The following is a 19,409-nucleotide window of genomic DNA, read 5'->3' on the forward strand; positions in this document are numbered from 1 at the left end:
AGGCAATAGCAATGTACTTGTAAAATCTTGCCAAGGGAACTATAAGGATTAGTGCAGGCAGTTGCCACAAGTCAACACTGATACAAAGGCACAAAAGAATAAAAACAAAGAAACATTCATAGGGGACAAATAATGCTTCTAAAGTGATGTTTCTGTAAGAAAAAAATAAACATTGGTTCAAGGCACAAGGAAATAGAATACTTTCCTTTGAGCCAAGACCCTGGCATTTTCCCATAGTAGTACAGGTGAAACTCGAAAAATTAGAATATCATGCAAAAGTTCATTTATTTCAGTAATGCAACTTAAAAGGTGAAACTAATATATGAGATAGACTCATTACACGCAAAGCGAGATAGTTCAAGCCTTGATTTGTCATAATTTTGATGATTATGACTTACAGCTCATGAACTTTTGCATAATATTCTAATTTTTTGAGTTTCACCTGTATAGTATGTCTAAAAAGGTGAAGTTATACCTACGTAACACACAATCATCAGTATTTTGCTCACTAGAGAAGTTGGAAATGGAGATAATGCAGACCTGTAGAAATCCCCTCCCAAATTATGAGTTATTTCCATAAAGTTGATACACATAGCCAAGGGTTACTTGAAAAGTATGAAAATTAGAATTTTTTACTGCTAGCAATGAAGGTTGGTTTACTTTTGAAGAGAAGCCTGGAAATGTTGCTTCTTCATATATAGGTAGTCCTCAACTCACGACCACAATTGAGCCCAAAATTTATGTTGCTTATTGAGAAAGTTGTTAAGTGAGTTTTGCCCCATTTTCCATCTTTTCTTGCCACATTTGTTAAGTGAATCACTGTAGTTGTTAAATTAGTAACATGGTTGTTAAGTGAATCTGTTTCCCATTGACTGCTTGTCAGAAAGTCGCAAAAGAGGATCACATGACTCTGAAACTCTGAAGACCAAACCAATGAATACAGATAGAACAGCCGGTCTTAAGATTTGGCAACAAAGATGTGGAAGTTTCTTGGCCGGTTTCTGGCTTTTAGGACCAATCATCAATATTAAAGGAACAAGGAGTCAAGAAATATACTGCAGATTAGCATTTGGTAGAGCAAACATGAAGGTCTTTAAAAAAGATACTCAAGTGTTGTGATGTGTCCATATCTACAAAGATCAGAATCTTGCAACCATCCTTGTGACACACAATTGGAAGTGAAAGTTAGATTTTATAGAGGTAGGATAGGAAGAATATTGACACTTTTAAACTTGGGTATTGGAAAAGACTCCTTGACAATATTGTGGCCAGCAAGAAAACAAAGCAGGGTATCATTAAACAAAACAATGCAGTTTGCAGCACAAATGACAAATTATTCATCTTGGGATACATTACACAAAGACCTAGCTCTTTAGAAAAAGCTTTAATGCTGGAAAAGGTGGAAGGAAAGAGAAGAGGATGGCCAGGACCAAGGTGGCAATGAGTGCAATGTTGGGAGACCTGAAAGAACTGATTAAGCCTAGATTGTTGCAGAGAAAATCTATTTTATGTGATTGCGAAGAGTCAAAAAAAATGACACATAATCTTTTGCCTGTACTGAAATGGTACAATTACTGCTCACATTTAGTTAGTTTGTTGTTGTTTTAACCATTCAGTCGTGTCTGACTCTTGGTGATTTTATAGACAAGGACTCTCCCTGCTACCCTGTCAAGTGCAGCTTCTTTCAGTTGTTGGATGTTCACCTTTATATCAGATTTGATGTTATCAAGCCAGTATGTTCTTTGCTTGCCTCTTCTTCCTAGCATCATTGATTCTCCAATGAATTTGCACGCATGACATGGCCAAAATAAATCAGATGTAGTCTTATGATAGGCTTCTAGTGATGTGTCTGTCAGTAGTATTTTGGTATTTTTTAAAATACACATTCAGGAGGAGGGTGGGTCTGAGATTGGTTTTAGAGTCATCAGGTGATTTTTCCTTGTTTGAAGATGGACTAGAACTTGGCTCTTCCAGCTCCTAGTCTTAACACATTTACCAATAGATCACAGTTCCATGCTTGTAATAGGCTAGTCAATTTGTTTTATGTTGCTCTAAATGTTAGTGTTGGGCTTTAAAGTTCTTCTGTTCTGATCTTCATCTTAGTGTGCATATATTTGGCATATCCAAATTTGTATAAATGCGTTCTTTGCCTGAACAGTTTTATTCATTTGTCCTGCTGGATGGCCAAACTGCTTATGTTGTTTTTGAAGGGAAAGACTTGGCAGCTAAATAGCTGCAGAAAAATTATATGGTTGACAGAAATCTCTGATTTGCCTCTCGTCTTTGTGGAGGTCTGTATCCGCGTTATAAATGTGACTAATTTTTGCTAATACAGTGAAAATGTCAGTATTATAGATGTGACAGAAAAAGCATTCACATAGCCTTGAGTGGAGAGAATGTGGTCGTCACCATTTCCTATATATTCCAGGTTTTTCAAATATATATATATGGCTTGGTATATGTTTAAATGCTTCATGATGGCTTTTAGTTAGTTGGCTTTTTTAAAATGAATGGCTCTATCCCAATATAATTGTTCAGCGCCTAAAAATTATATTAAATGTTTCTTTAAAACCTTTAGATAATTATAGTATAATTATCTTAGTGACATTGTATATTTTTCTGAAATTTTGTTCTGGAGGCAGGTTGATAGTTATTTCTTTAAAGTATATTTAAGCTGCCTATAAAAGCAAAATCTCAGAACTTTCATGTACTTTATGTTGCTCTAGTTCTCTCACATTAAGACAAGCTGAATGTAAGAAATTGTATTTCTGAATATATGTGGTATGTATGTGTGTGTGTAGAGAGAGGCCTATTACGGTTTGCTATAGAGTATAGACCCGTGATGGCGAACCTATGGCACGCGTGCCAGAGGTGGCATGCAGTGCTCTCTCCAAATGGCATGCGATCTGTTGCTGCAGTTCAGCTCTGCTGCGCATGCATGCACGCCTCCTGCCAGCCAGCTGGTCTTCGGGTCTCTGCTGCACATTTGCGTGGGGTGTGTGGGGTGGCTGTGCACATGTGGGGGGGAGAAGGCACATGTGCAGGGGGGTGAGGCACATGCAGGGGGCCCCCGTGCATATGTGCGGGGGGTCCAGGCAGGGGGCCGCACACACATTCCTGTGGGGGAGCGCATGTCCGGGGGGGCGCACGCAATGCATTTTGGGGGTTCGGGCACACACACGCTTTGGGCACTCGGTCCGGAAAAGGTTAGCCATCACTGGTATAGACTCTTTCACATTGAATGTCTATGAGATCAGACTGGTGCTGTGAATGACTACTAAGTGGCTACATTTTTCATGTGCACTGTTTCATTCCACCAGTGGTGGAATATGGTGAAATGAAATATGCCTTCCCTACAATATGCACAAATTAATTTAGTGGCAATTTTGGTTTCCTACAGCATAGTGGTGTCACTTTTACTCCAGGGATTGCCACTTAAAAGCCTGAGCCTAGAAATTTTTATAGTCTTGAAAATGACAGTATAATGTTCCTATTAAAAAAGTTTTCATCTTCCTTAAACAATTTGTTTCAATATACACATGAATCTTTATATACCTCATTATTGTTTACAGTTGAAAAAAAATTGCTATTTCAATTCATATGTTTTAGAATAAAACCTACATGTTTTGTTCATTTTATGTTATTAAAATCTTATTTTATAGTTTTTAAAATTTTGGAGAGATTATGCACAGAGATGTCATAGATATTAGGAAAGGATGTTGCTTCCAGCTTGTAATTCCCATGGTTAAATCCTGCTTTTAGACTAATGTCCCGAAGTGTCTGAAGGCCAGCATAAACCCAATGCACAAAAGTCTGGTAATACAAATATTACTGGTTTTTCAAGAAAAACCTCCAGGTAGGAAAGATACTTTGAAAAAAAATGCTAATCTGAACATTCATGACTATAGTAATACAGCTTCTATTTATGTACAAAACTTTTCTTTAAATTATACACATTGTGTGTTTTTGAGCTCTAGAATCTTGAGCATATTTAATAAGCGGTAAAGCTTGAAATGTTTTGAATGAATGTTCACCAGCCTTTTAAATAAACAAAAACAAGGGAAGAAAAACTGTTATGACATAGATAACAATGTTCCCCTCCTCCCATTTGTGCATTGTTTCCCCTTTTTTGTCCAATTTAGTAATACAAGTATTTTGTTCGATCCCATAATTTGTAAAACAGGAATGGAGAATCTTCAGCACATGGAAGTTTCTTTAGTGAAATGTCTTCTCTTCCGTTGCTGCTTATCCTACACCAACACATGTGTTATACTTCCTCTTCAGCAGGAAAAGACCAGGGGAAGCTGGCTCTTATAAGGTCCTTGGTGCTCTCTGAGCTTGGTGTTGAGCCTGGCGTACTCGACACTAATGGGACAGGAAGGAGGAACGGTGCTGGATATGAAGCACAAAGAACCCCTGGGAGACGCAATAATACACGACACTGGTGGTGGTGGCACTGGGTGCAGGCGGGACGGATCCAGGTGGTGGGGCGTTGGGAATAGGTTCACGCTGAGAAACGCTATCAGTCCACGGAGCTCCAAGCCTAAGATGGAGTCAACCCAACAGGAAACGAGAGGGAGCTTCCGGGAGACGCCTCTACAGCTGACGGGCGGCCGCTCGATCAATAAGGGAGGGGTGGGGCAACGAGATAAAAGGTGCTACAAGGCGGACGCTCATAGCGCCAACTTTGAAACGGTTTGTAGCTCGGCGTTAACTCGTAACTGACGAAAGCATTAAACCAGCATTGAATCCCGTCTTGATGTGTCCTGCTGCGTTCTCTTGCTGTCTGCGTGCTATGCGAGATAAGGAGCTGAGACTTGGTTGTTTCCTTGTAGATGTTTCATTATCATGCTGGGTAACATCATCGGTACAAGAAGGGAATGGAGTTTGCTCTTATTTTATGTACCACTAGGTGTTAACTGTCAGTGTTACTGGATATGTTATTTTCTACTTTGTGCTTCCTGGATTGGGGTGTTACTTTTTGATTGTTGTCTAGTGTTAATCTCGGTGTTATGTTTGTTTATCTGAATATTGATTGCTAGTGAGGAAGTGTTTTGGTCTTTGTTTCCTTTTTAGCTTTTAGGTTGCCTCGTTTGAATGGTATGTAGATCTTATTTATCTCTATGTGCCTGTTGTGGCCAATTTGTCTGAGTTTCCAGGTTTCCAGAAATTCTCTAGCATTTTGAAACTTGGCTTGGCCTAGGATGCTCAGAGTTTCCCAGTGGAAAGTATGTTAAGTCTGTCCATGTATTGTGAAATTAAGGAGTTTTCATCATGTCTGCTGACCGCTAGTTCCCAACACAACTATAATAACAGGTTGTTTGTGTGTCCCAAGCGCTCTAGAGATGTCAGAGAAAAAAAGGAGAAATGGTGTGACACCACAAAAAATAACTGTCTAAAAAAGCAAAGGCAACATTTGTGAAGATCCATGGGATATTTTTCCTATTCTAGTTTCACTCTTTTACCTTTGTGAAATTAAGGTAATCTGGATCTATCCCATAGAGTTTCCTTTCCCTGGACAAGTAGACAAAAATGTGAAATCCAGTTTAAACATCTGTGTGGCGAACAATAATATTACATTTATCCTGCTTTTTTATATATTCTCCCCCCCTCCCCCCTGTCTGTCTGTCTGTCTGTCTGTCTGTCTATCTATCTATCTATCTATCTATCTATCTATCTATCTATCTAATGTGTGTGTGTGTGTGTGTGTGTGTGTGTGTGTGTGTGTAAATGTATGTATGTATGTTTCTACAGTGCATGATTATATAGTCTGAAACTATTGTGAACAAATAATTTAAAATTAAAGTTATTTAATCTGTTCCTGTGATATTTATGTTTTGTCTATGTTCAAAAGAGCATGACTGATTAAAGTTGATGCTGGAGAAATTCTGCATAATACTTGGGGCTCTGTAGGGTAGCTAAGAAAATATAGGTGTGTGTTTTGAGCAAGATGAGGATAATGATCCTGTAGAAAATGAGTTTGTTCATTCACACACATTCATAACCCACAACATCTTCTAATACTTATTTACATATTTTGTTTTTCAGTCTTGGCCTAAGTATGATGATGTTTATAAAAAAATGCATGCCCTTGCAGAATTCATCGACCTGCCTTGTTTTCCAGATATAACAGAGGGCAGCTTCCTTCATCCAAATATTCTTTGCATGAAATACATGCTGGAAATCAACTTGCCTGGTAAGGGAATATTTAGTAGTCTACTTTAGTATCTTCTAGTTGCTTATATGTTCTTGGTGAAAACCTTATTTTTTGAAACAGGGGCTCCTATAGTAAAACAAGATAATGGGTACAATGAACAACCAATTGGACCCTCACAAAACAAAAATAAAGATCTCTGTCTGTCTGTCTGTCTGTCTGTCTGTCTGTCTGTCTGTCTGTCTGTCTATCATCTATCACATCTATTCAGACCATCACTGGATCTAGTGAAGGTTTGTGATATCCTTGCTAGTTTGAAAAGTCAGAAATATTCTTATATTATGCTCTAAATTTAGTGTAATAATTTTTAAAAAAAACAAGAACAACTGATGCTAACATACTATCAAGCTATAAAACCTCAACACATACATTTTTTAAATTTAATTTTTGAAGTATATGAAGACATGACCATGAACTATAATTTAATTTTACTTAGTGTATTAAGTTTCTGATTACTTATATTTTCTAACAAAATCGATAGAGATTTATGGAGTTTTACTTTGGTTATGTAATGCCAAAATAACTAGTTGTTAAAGAGTTTTATTTTTACTGACCTGGTCTACTTTGTGCTGGGAGATATTATAATATGATTTTCCATTTTATCTGAAATACTAATTCCTAAAGGCTAAACCTCTTTACTTGCAATTATGTAACTATTTCAGAGAGACAATATGTAACTCATTGGTTGGTGTGACTATTTCAGAATGTTGTATTCTGTAACATTTGAGGCTACTCTCAATCTTTTTTTCCCATTCAGATGATATGAATAAATGGACTGGTAGAGTGATAAAAAAAATTGGTGTTGGTGAAACAGACTTTCTGACGCTTCATCCTGGCAATAAATCCACTTGGAAAGTGAAATACGATATACTTGCCGTAGCTATTATTATAGTAGTGCTGAAAATTTTATTCTTGTTAGATGATGAATATGAGTGGTAAGTGTCCTTTGCTTTATAAAAAAAGCATATTTAACTTTGCAACTCTGAATTGCAAAATTAGTAGTCAAATGTTCTTAATTATAAAAATCTTTTTAAAAATTGAAATTGGTTTAGATAAAAAATAGCTTCTTGCTTGGTTAATATTAATTTTCAACCATGATTCTCACTGGATATCTTTGGGTGAGGCAGTTTCTCTCAGCCCAGCCTACTTCACCAGATTGTTGTTGTAGGGAAAAAAGGAGTCAGCATTATGTACAATCTTGAGCTCCTGTACAAGAGACAATATGTAAACCTAATAAATAAAAAATAAATTACAACTTGCATTTCCTTTTGCCATTTTCCTATGACAGATTGTGTTCATTGAAACTCTAATAGTATCAGAATTTATTGAACCTAACATTAATCAAAGTATTATTTATCTTATGTGGAGGCAGATAAAAATTGTTTTGATGCAGTGAAGTTTACTATTTGGGCTGTGCTGGCAACCTGAATTTCAACATGTGAAAAGTTAGTGATGCCCCCCTTTGATGGCAGTATGTGCTAATGTGTACATAGTGTAAATATAAGGCTGATAGACTACAGTCGATTTCTGGATTGTTAAAATTTTAAACGGTCCAGTGGTAGTAATTCAAATATTAAATACATTTGATAAGTTTAAACACAGGGTCATGATTCGAATAAATAAGCCAATCTGATTAGTATTTTGTACTTTCAGGCTGCTAGCAAACTACGCAGAAGAAAGAAACAAAAAAAATGAAGAAGGTAATCAAGCTTTTTAAAAATAACAATATAGATTAAGTTTTGTAATTTCAACCATTCCTCTTAAAGTGTCTGGCATAATTGTGAAGACTCATCTGAAAAATATTTGAAATTAGGAAAGAGAAAACAAAAAACTCTGCATAGTTGGAATATGTTGGCAGATTATTTTAAGAATATTCAAGGGGTTGCCTGAATTTTAGAGTTGTATATCTATGCTACTTATAGGATATAAGTTTTGAGTCAATGAGTTCAGAGGTCATGTGAATCAACTAGTTTTTCAGTCACAGGCATTCACAGACTGGCTGCAAATTTATGCTTTTCTTTCTCACAATCTCTCACTTTTTTGATGCAGTTTCCCTCAAATGTTCCTGCTGTTCATAGCTGTGATTAGTATTAAACTGTTTTGCTGACCTACATGTTTTGGTCAGGGGAATGCTGTGTGTCCCAGAGCTATTATGGTTTAATGAAGATTGTTTTGTCACAGGTGACAAAGCTGGTGAAATCATTTTATAGGCTTTGGTGTAGGTTGTTTGGGATTAAATCATTATCTTTAAAAATCTGCATTAGGAAGTAGACTTATTTATATTAGCTAATATATGCTCTTAATCTTAGGATATCGGAAAATCAGTGTAGTACTTTTAATTACAAAGTGGAGAGAGTTAGCATGGTTTGTTTGTGTAATAAGGCTTGTCTCTATTTCTGAGTTTGCTTCTCTATTGAATGCTTTTATGAGAAGAGTTACAAGTTGTTTTGTTCTACAGGTTGTCCAATTTTTGATATTAGAAAATGGTACATGGTTGTAAAGAATATCCTGGATATAGAGCAGAAGAAATATAATGAAGAAAGGATCAGGTATATTTCTTAAATACATACTCTTATTTATTGTGATACTCCCTTTAGATTATGCAAAACAAAGCAAAGAAGTAAGAAATAGTGAGCCAAAAAAAAATGAAAATAGGGCATTATAAGAAAAGAAAATACAGCCTAATGTAGTTTACACCAATACCAATCATTCCATCTCCCCATTATCTTTATATCCATATGAACCAGTCTTGCTTCCCTCACATGTATACACTGCTTCATCCATTCTTTTAATCCTTTAATCTTCCCTTTTTTTCAGTTTCTCATCAACTTCAGTCAATGATAAATAGTTTTATCTGTTTTCCTGTTCTTCTCAACCTATTCATCCTTCATATATTTCTTTTGGAACTCGATCCTCATCATTCTGTTTAAACGACCAAACCAGCTTAGTATACATCATTCACTTTAATATTTGGTCCATCTTCTTCAGTCATTATTTTTATTTCTTATTTTTCACGTCAGACTTCTTAAATACCCGCTTTCTATGACATTCTACTTGTTTCCCTGACACACCCAACTCTCACTTCCTGGTAACAAATTGAACAGAAGCCTTCTCTTAAATGTAGCCATTTCACTTTTTAAACAAATGTTTATTCTTTGCAACAAATTACATAATATCATTGGCTCATCTTAAAATGTCTTCATTTTCTATCTTTAATACATATTCTAAAACATTATTTCAAGCTACACTACTACTCTGTATGCTGCGATTTTCCTCCCTCTAACCTCCCCTTTTTTTGTACTCAGACCAATTTGCAGTGAGTATAAACATTTAGAGCTCCTTAGAAGCCATACTGTAAATGGTTGTATTTGCCTAGTTGCATGATAAATTGTATATATGGATTCATGTTAGACTTCTGATGTGGATATATGCTATTATTTTTGCCATTGCTGCTGTTTTCTAACTTTAAGTTCCCTATCAGATATTGTTGGTGTTATATTTCAATTTTCAGGCAGTCTATATACTCACATGTTAACCAGCCACTTCACAACCATGTCTGTATTTTCACATTTCTTTAATATATATTCTACACATGTAGTCTTCTGATTTTTCAACATTCCTAGTATATTTATGATTTCCTTTTCATCAGTGTATTGCTTGGATGTGCATTTTGGTCCCATTCTTTGGCAAATCACTATCCCCTATGGATGTCAAAAATATTCCAAATATTGGTTCATGTCAGTTTTATCCCAAATTATTTTGTGATTTTTATTTTTAATTCAACTCATTCTACTAGAGGTTCCTTATTGCCTATTTTCATTCACTTGAAGAACTATGTTTTATTATAAGCTAAATTGTTTTTCATTACCCAGTCTCCTTTAAGCATTAGCTTGTTTAACTAATTCTTGCTCTGTTTGTTTTTGTTCATTGCAACTTTCTTTATTTCACATTATATTGTATGCTTCTTTTATCATTTTTGCAACAATCATTAGCTAATATACTGTAGTGTAAATTCTTCAGAACTATACGTAATATTGTACTACTGTGTCAGAGGTTATCTGATTCGCAGTAAAGAGAGTCTGCTTAAACAAACAATGAAATGCACTAGTTTCTGTGAGGTTTATTTAAGCAGAATATCTATTAGCAGGAATTGGATGAAGCCCAGATCACACTGCATGCCATAATATTATACAGCATTATAGATAATTCTAAAAAGTTCACAAATTTCTGTCACTGATTCTATTCTGTTCTGTTCTATTCCTCATTCACAAAGACTCATACATTTAGTCATTCTGCCTAGTATTCTTTTTCATATCTATAGCTCCATACTCTTCTATGGTATTCTGTATTACAATTTTTTTCAGGGTATTCCAAAGGGTTTCCACATCTTTTCATCTATTTATTGTGTTGGGAAATTATCATATGGAGTTAATATTTTATCTTCCTGCAGGTTTTCAACTTTCATTTTGGGGGTGGGGGGGTTTCCCATTTCTTTTTTCCTTTTTCCCCAAGGTCCCCTCTGTATCAACTAATGATCCCACATTTCAAACTCTCATTGTTCTCGTATCGTTCATTAATGCACTCAGTCTTTTTTAATACACTTATTTATTGACTATACATACAATTAAACAGACATGAGCCGGGGTGGTGCAGTGGTTAGAATGCATTAATGCAGACTAACTCTGCTGACTGTCAGCGGTTTGATTCTCACTGGCTCTAGGTTGAGTCAGCCTTCCATCCTTCCTAGGTTGGTAAAATGAGGAGCCAGATTTTTGGGGGCAATATACTGACTCTAAACCACTTAGAGAGGGCTGTAGAGCACTGTGAAGCGGTATATAGATCTAAGTGCTACTGCTATTGCTATTAAAGATGACTTTTTCAAGCAGATGCTCATCAAATACTCACCATTGGTATTCATTTTGGAGTCTCTGAATGGCCAAAAGCACTTTTGTTTTGTACTTCCTCATTTTGTTCACACCCACTCATTCATATAATCTAATAAAATAAATGTCCTAACATGTACAGCATTTCTCATCTTCTGGAGTTTTACTCTAAACCACAGGTTAGCCATTTCATTCATAATCAAACCTATACTTTTGCTTTCATGTCTGTTTTTATCAACTTTGATCTATAATATCAAGATTATTTATTTATTTATTTATTTATTTATTTATTTATTTATTTATTTATTTATTTATTTATTTATTTATTTATTTATTTATTTATTTATTTATTGGTTCGATTTATATGCCGCCCTTCTCCGGAGACTCAGGGCGGCTTACAATGCATTAAAGCAATAGCCTTCATACTTTTGTATATACCTGCTTAGTAGGGCTTTCGGGGCCCCCTAAGCGATGTTCTTTTCTTTATACAAAGTCAGCTTATTGCCCCCACAATCTGGGTCCTCATTTTACCTACCTCGAAAGGATGGAAGGCTGAGTCAACCTTGAGCCTGGTGAGATTTGAACTTGCAGTAATTGCAGGCAGCTGGTGTTACTTAACAGTGCTTTAGTCTGCTGCGCCACCAAGGCTCATTCAGATCGACATTCTTCCGGTTTCCCTTAGTTTCGTATACATACAACATATCAAATCTTTTCGGACTGTTACCTTCTGGCAGAAGATACAGAAAAATTAAAACTCGGACCACACGTTTTCTGAATAGTTTTTATCCCAGAGCTATGATTGCACTCAACAATGAACTAAAGGGCCACCATCAGTGAGCTGTTGGACAGCATTACTTGGTCTGTTGTGTGGATGTTTAGGGGCGGGGAATTTGTGGGTGAGGGGGTGTTTGGGGATTGTTATGTGTTGGACCTGGTCTTTGGATATTAAATGAATTTTGTTCTATGGGTATACGGTTTATATACGTACAATGACAATAAAGTTATTATTATTATTAATTCATGGTATCTATCATTGAGTCCACTTATTCTCTATGTCAGAGTTCCCCAACCTTTTTGGCTTTGTGGACCGGGGGAGGGAGTAACTGCGTGAGCGATGGACAAGCACCCGCACGCATAGCTCCATTTGTGCAAGTGGCAGGCAGACGCGCCTGTTGCTTGTGCAAATGGAACACACATGCACACGCTCACCCACGGCTTGCGCAAGTGGGGATGTGCATGCGCTCGCACACTGCTTTGGGAAGCCCTGTTCTGAAGAGCTCACGGCCCGATAGTGGGCAGTGGGCCGGGTACTGTGGACCCCTGCTCTATGTGATAGTCTTCCATTTTCCATAGTCACCAGGTAAACCATTAAGTACTCACCTCTACCATCTAGAGGTCAATTAAACTTTCCCCAAATGTTTTCCAGTGATTTGGAAAAGTGTAGCCTAAGTTACAAGCTTCAGTTGCATCCAGTCTACATGCAATATTCCCTGCTAACAGTTAAGGCCAGTACTGGTCAACTGGTCAAGTTGAAACATTTTCCATTTGAGGAAAGAACAGTGATACTAAAGAGATAATGATAAAGTTAGAAGTCATGTAAAACTGTGACTGTCATATAAAAATGTGGGGAGCATGACATAATGTAACTTCTGTGTGTATCTCAGCTCTCAGAACTTAAGGGAAGGGGGACTTGTATATGGGTTTGATTGTAACATGACCATTTGGGGATGTTTCCTCCATGCACCCACAGCCATTATTTCATTTTTAGGCGTTTATGGCGATGTGAGAAGCCACTATTATATTCAGCCTCTGAAAAGTACGTTGTCCTCAAGAAGAAACGTGAGTAAACTTACTGTTACTTCCCTTTCCTAAAATATACATCATATTCTTTTTTGTTCAGAGAATGAGAGGCCAAAATAACTTGCTCTACAATTATAAAATCAATTTTATTCATTTGACTATTTGTTTATATGATTTATATGACTGCCCATCTTACACAGGTGACTTACGAGGTGATTTACCAGAGTATGTGCAACATATCAAGATTACAGGAGCAGATCCTCTCTAGCCAGATCACTCGCCCTAATCTTTCTGAGTAGATAATTTTAAGCATTTCCTAGAACTATTCCTTCCAGGGAATCCATTTCCAGGCTCTTTCCCATTCTGTGCCCTAATAAGAAGACCTTAGAAGAGTATCTCCTTCCAGAAAGAACAAAGTCTAATTTCTCGTTTTAACTCCACAGAAAAAAGGAGCCATCTGATCCCCACACTAGTCCTACTTTGTGAGCTGAGTGGAATAGAATTCCCCAAGAATTCATCGCTTTGAATGTTGTTAGAATCAAAGAGACGTTTTACTGTAGATGCTCCGAAATTTCTAATGAACAGCTTTCTTCGGTGGTGTTCACTTAAGAAAATCTCTGAACTCAGGAGATGGTTTTTGTAATAATCTGTAGGCCAGATTTGTTAAAAGATTTCACTTCTAATTCCTTAAGATATCAGAACTAGCAGTGAATAGCTTCTACTGAGTAGGTTTTTCCTTTTATCCACCCATTTATTCAGATTAGATCATATAGTTTTATTTACTATCTATGTTCTGTCACACTGAATTAAAATTCTTTTTTTTTTTTTTCAGCCTTTACCTTTTAAATTTGTAGGGTTGCCAACAACTCTGGCAGCCTTAGAAATTGGCTTGTGAAGTTTCCCTGTATCATCTATAATTGAAATCACCTGACCATTTCCTTGGCCAGAAACTAGGCTTCCAACTGAAATTTCTCAGTTGATACTTGCTTGCTGAGGTCTACTATGTTATCCTCAGTATAATTCCTCCATGCACAAAAAAGTACTCTTAACTTTGCCTGCATTCTTTTCCTCCTCAAGATAAATATAATGTTGGCAACAATTGCATAGATTACTTGGATTCTTCCAGAAAGAATTGTGCCACGTATTTTGGTGGTTATTCATGGGAGGTCCCTGGCTACTAAGATTTTGCATTTCCATTTCTAGATAGATTAGATGTGGTTTAAGCTTCCCTCATAGTAGCTATGCAGACCAGGGCTTGAGTTTTATTATGCCCCTCTTTACTAACCTTTTTGACCTGGCTACAGCTGTTTTGGCTGAGAGTAGTGGTGCAGAAATTTTTGATAATTGGAAGACTTCTTTCTAATGCTTTCTTAAATCCCGAGATTGCAAATGCTCCTTTTGAAGGGGGGGCGGGGGAGACGGGCTCTGGAAGAATACATAATTTCCTTACTGTCAATTTCTATTCTCTTAAATGCCATGGAAAGGATTTGGACATCTTTTTTTTCTAAGACCAGAAAGTTATAACAACAAAGGACCACAAATTTAACAACAAATTAACATTAAACAGCATTCTTGGAAATTCCTGTTTTGCATTTTTTTTCTTATATTGCTTAACTCTTCTAGTTTGTTGACAGCTCCAGTTGTTAGAGCTTTCCATTTCAGACATACGTTAGTGCTGGGTTGAGCTACTGCACTGTTCTTTTAGTCTGATCTAAGAATTGAGATGATGGCTCCCCTTGAGATTTTTTTTTTTAGGCAGGGACAGTCCTTGTGTAGACCAATTAGTTCCCATTTGTTTTGTGTTGTATTTTGTTTTTATTGTTTATAATTTTACTAGCTGCCCATGGTTGGTTTAGAGTCAGATAGTACCTAAATTGAAACCCATAAACAAATGAGACAAAATTAGAAATTGTATCCTTCCTCGCTTGCTCCTGGAGCTACCCTCTTGAAATTACTTATGAGACTCCAGGAATAGAAATTCATGAGGAGGAAATGTATATCATCCTTTCTTAAAAGGATGAGATTTTCCAAGTTTGTTTGCATCCACTCAGCTATTTGTGAGAACTATTTGTGTGAATTGACATTAAATTAAAATGCACATTGTGAGACGCCCATAGTCTTGCAGGTTTTAATAATGCTTTAACCTCCGCTATCTCTTCTGAATTTCAAGGCAACTTTTACAAAGGATTTGAATGTGTTGTTTCCTTCATACAGCCTGAAATGTTTGGGTGTACCTAAAACAATCTTGAATGGTTGTACTTTATTATTGTAGTATTTTGTTTTGTACAGAGATGGTAATGGATCTTCAGAGACAGTTTCGTACCCTGACAGGCTGCCTGGAACTAACTGAGAAGCGAAAACCTTCCCTTTTCCAGTTCAACTGGACTGGAGAAAGCACAAAAAAGGACTGTTTCCATGGTCATAGCCTTGGAGCATTTTTGCAACAAAAAGGGGATATCTTTACCCCTCTGAACAGAGACTATTGGTTGTGTTCAGTTAAAAAGTGCAAGAGGTAAATATTTAATGCTTTTGTTGAAAATGTATGTTATATTTTAAAATGGCTGAATTACATTGCCTATATTAGAGCACCAGTACACAAACTGAAGTCCTAGTGTGGTTGGTGAGCCAATAGAGAGATTTCCAAAAGTTGTGTCAGGTGTGAAGTTCCAGTTAAACTGACAACATGCTTATGGCACAGGAATCTATTCAGCTAATGGTTAACGCTATTTTGGCTCTCAATAAGGGTTAATGGAATTCAAGAGGAGTTAAACTTAGTCTATTTGTGGCCACATAGAGACTCTAGGCCAGTGATGACTAACCTTTTTGCCCTCGTGTGCTAAAAGCCGGGGAAGCGCAGGGAGTCGTGCCCGCGTGTGCCCACACCCATAATTCAGTGCGCTTTTCAGTGCCCTCCCGCTTTTGGCACACGGTGCCTTTTTCTCCCTCCCCAGGCTCCAGAGGCTTTCTTGGAGCCTGGGGAGGGACAAAACAGCCTTCCCTACCCACCCCAGAGGCCCTCTGAAGGCTGGAAACAACCCATTTGCCGACTTCCGGTCGGACCGGAAGGCCTGTTTTTTGTTCTCCCCAGGCTCCAGAGCTTTTCTAGGAGCCTGGGGAGGGCGAAAACAGCCTTCCCCCCCTGGAGGCCCTCCGGAGGCTGGAAATGGCCTGTTTGCCAACTTCTGGTGGGACTGGAAGGCCCGAAAATCAGCTGACCGGAGCTGAGCTAGGGCAATGCTCGCATACCCACCGATATGGCTCTGTGTGTCACCTGTGGCATGCGTGCCGTAGGTTCGCCATCATGGCTCTGATTCCTCTTTTGACTCAGCCCCCCAGGTTCTGCCACTCCTTCTCCTAAAATAAGCTCCAGTAAGGCTATAGAAACTCTTAGAGACGTTTTCCACAAACATCAGACCAATTATATTATGAACTTAATAATGAAATTTGGACTCCATATGGCCACCAAATCTACTTTTTAAATACTATAGATGTTAAATGCGGCAAGCAAAAATGGTGGCAAATGATAAACAGTAGAGGTTTCCCACCAGTTTTCAATGGAAAAACCAAACAAAAATGGCATATAAACAATCAAATAGACTCAAATAGCATATCTAATAAACTCTAATAAACTAACATGACAATCTTAATGTTCTGATGGCATCATTTTGCCTGCTCTGACTTTTAACTGTCTCAAAATATTGGAAAAACAGTTATTGTACCAGCTCTTGAGTTTGAGAAATTTACAGGGTTGCCTGGTTAGAACAGTCCTATAAAAATGCCATGCCTGTGATATATCTACATGAATATAGTATGGTGGCTGTTGAAAATCAATCAGACTAAGACAGCTTCGTCAACCCACTTAGGCATTAAACTCAATTTTTAAGGAGAATTGTGTAGTTTTGTTTCCTTTAATTTTGCCATTAGAGACAATGAGAGATTACACTTTCCAGTACCAGAATGAGAATGAAAACTTCTACACAAAAACAGCTGAATATTGCTAATTATATGTAGTATATACCTTGTGGTTTGCATTTCAAACAACTCCTAACCCACTCCATCTTTTCCCCAGTTTATATAACTATGACTGGGTTGAAGTTATAGTCTTCAACATTTATGTTTCTGGATCCTTATCTAAGTTTCTGTCTCAGAGTGTCAACAACCTATGTATAGATGGGACTGTATGACTTTACAGATTTATTTTGAAGGCAAATAATGCAAAAGATTATAGACTACATCCAGTATTATAGATACTTTATTTTCACTCTTCTCACTCATTTCCTAAATGTATCCCAGTTCTGCTTTGGAAAATATATTTTTAGGGGAAAGAACATGAATCTGAAATTATGATTTGTTCTACTGGTGGAATGATCTCTATCCAACACCACTACTCTTCGTTGTAGTATCTAAATGCTTTGCAGTAAAGAACATTAGATGATCTGTAATGGTTTCGTTGAGGGCCGTCTGTCTATGTTATGACTTACTCGATGCATTCAGGAAATTAATAAACATGACAAGGAGAATAGTTCTCTTTTATCTGCAGGTATTTTGGATGTAATTCCTGTGATTCAAGAAGTAGTACATAGACATTAAAACTAAGAACCAAATAAATAGCTCAGTCTTAATTAATTTATCTTATATGTTATTTATTTGTATTCGTATCTTGCTTTTCCTCCAAGGAAATTGACTTGGGTCTTTCTTTATTTTAAGCCCGCAAGATGATTAGTATTTGTGATTTGGTCTCTTTTTTTCTGAACATTTTAATTTTAGAATACATTTGTGCTACTTTTCTTACAATATTATTTCTTCCTTTGTTAGGACGCGCAGTCCTCATGGACGGTACAATGAATCGGATTTCCCCCATACCTATCGGTTTGTGCTAGATCTGTTTTCCTTCCTCCTGAGAGTTCAGCCCTATCTCATCCATGAAGAAGTATCTACAATAGAACATAAACTGTTTCATTCCAAATTGCATATGAAGTCCAGAATATTCAAAGTCCAAAAAAAGTGAAATGTCGTAACACCAGTGACTATTGTAATGAAGGCCTATAGTAACCAAAAATAATCCATGCAAGTTTCATGCTGCATCTCATTAATTCCATGGAAATCATCAAGTTTAGATACATCTTGTCTGCAATTAGTTTATATTTAGGAAGTCAGAAATCAAATGCCCAATCTAACAACCAAGCTTTGTGAAGGAAAAAAATCAGTGATGAGTTTGAATACTACCTCTGTTTTCTCAGGTCTCTCCTGCTTAGCAGTCTTTGTTTTGTAAAAGATGAACCAGTTTGTTAAACAACAGTTTTCCGCAAAATGCCTATAATACTGGGAAGACCCCGTTTCCTAAACATCCAGTTTGGGAAACTTGAGTTTGTGATTCATACAAACTGAGTTTAAGATGAATTTGTTGGATGAGTAGTAATATGTTTGAACCAGGGGTGAAATGTAAAATTTGTTACTACCGGTTCTGTGGGCGTGGCTTGGTGGTGGTGAGTTAATGTGACTGGGTGGGCGTGGCCAACTTTTTTTTTTTTTTAACTTTTCAAAGCATTTTTTCTAATGCTTTGAAAAGCCTCTGCCGATCAGGCAACTCAGCTGGGATCGTTAGAGACTTTTCAAAGCATTTTTTTTTTTTGCCACCTCTTTGGTTGCAAGAGGTTGCAGAAAAAAATGCTTTGAAAAGCCTCTGACAATCCCAGCTGAGCCACGCGATTATCAGAGGCTTTTTTTTTTTTTTTTTACTTTTAAAAGCATTTTTTCGTCGGAAGAGGTTGCAGAAAAAATGCTTTTAAAAGTAAAATAAAAAGCCTCTGATGATCGTGCAGCTCAGCTGGGCATGGTGGAGGAGGGGCCCGCAGGGATTTTTGCTACCAGTTCTCTGAACCACCCGCTGCTACTGGATCGGGCGATCCGGTCCGAACCGGGAGCATTTCATCCCTGGTTTGAACTGAATCTTGCATATCCATTCATCATGTAAATTGTAGAAAAGATGAGACCTGACTACCAAAGTTTGTTTTTTTCTGTGAAATATCAAGGATGTTGTAAAATGTTCATATATTTATTTATATTGTATAATATAAGCAATATAGATAATATTTTCTTTATATACTTCTATAATATTTTTTTCATTGAAGTGTATTTATTACTGCAAAAAATAAAACTTGATATATTGAAATGCTACCTTTTTGGAAATTAAAAATAAATCTGAATCTAATGAAACAGAAGGCCATTTTTTACGATGCCTTGTCTCAAAGTGCAGAAGCAGCTTCCGACTTTTCAATCTGATTCTCTGAACAATTTCAGTCTCATTCCCATAACATTGAAAGATAAAGGATTTTTTTCTTGTTTGTTTGTCTTGGGGAGGAGAGTCAAATCAAATGTTCTTGAGAGAGGATCAGGGATATCTCACTTCCTAATGATACTTTTGAAGAACTTGGAATACTAGTTGATTACAAACTGAATGTGAGTGAACAGAGATTGCCAAAGCAGCAAATGTAATTTTAGGCTGCATCAAC

General features: G+C 36.9%; 1 protein-coding gene across 1 annotated transcript in view; it reads left to right on the top strand.

Annotated features, from left to right (window-relative positions):
- The window catches only part of TAF1B (TATA-box binding protein associated factor, RNA polymerase I subunit B), a 41,340-nt gene extending 22,733 nt beyond the window's left edge, over positions 1–18,607 (top strand). The window contains exons 9-15 of the mRNA XM_070955370.1: positions 6,049–6,196; positions 6,972–7,149; positions 7,868–7,914; positions 8,673–8,763; positions 12,866–12,936; positions 15,187–15,409; positions 17,713–18,607. Of these exons, the coding sequence (XP_070811471.1) occupies positions 6,049–6,196; positions 6,972–7,149; positions 7,868–7,914; positions 8,673–8,763; positions 12,866–12,936; positions 15,187–15,409; positions 17,713–17,905 (951 nt within the window). The 3' untranslated portion in view covers positions 17,906–18,607. The remainder of the gene's footprint in view (positions 1–6,048; positions 6,197–6,971; positions 7,150–7,867; positions 7,915–8,672; positions 8,764–12,865; positions 12,937–15,186; positions 15,410–17,712) is intronic.
- The last annotated feature ends 802 nt before the right edge of the window (positions 18,608–19,409 follow it).

This window comes from Pituophis catenifer, unplaced genomic scaffold (assembly GCF_029215685.1).
Source record: "Pituophis catenifer annectens isolate HBS135680 unplaced genomic scaffold, rPitCat1.0.hap2 SCAF_1, whole genome shotgun sequence".
NCBI lineage: Eukaryota > Metazoa > Chordata > Lepidosauria > Squamata > Colubridae > Pituophis > Pituophis catenifer.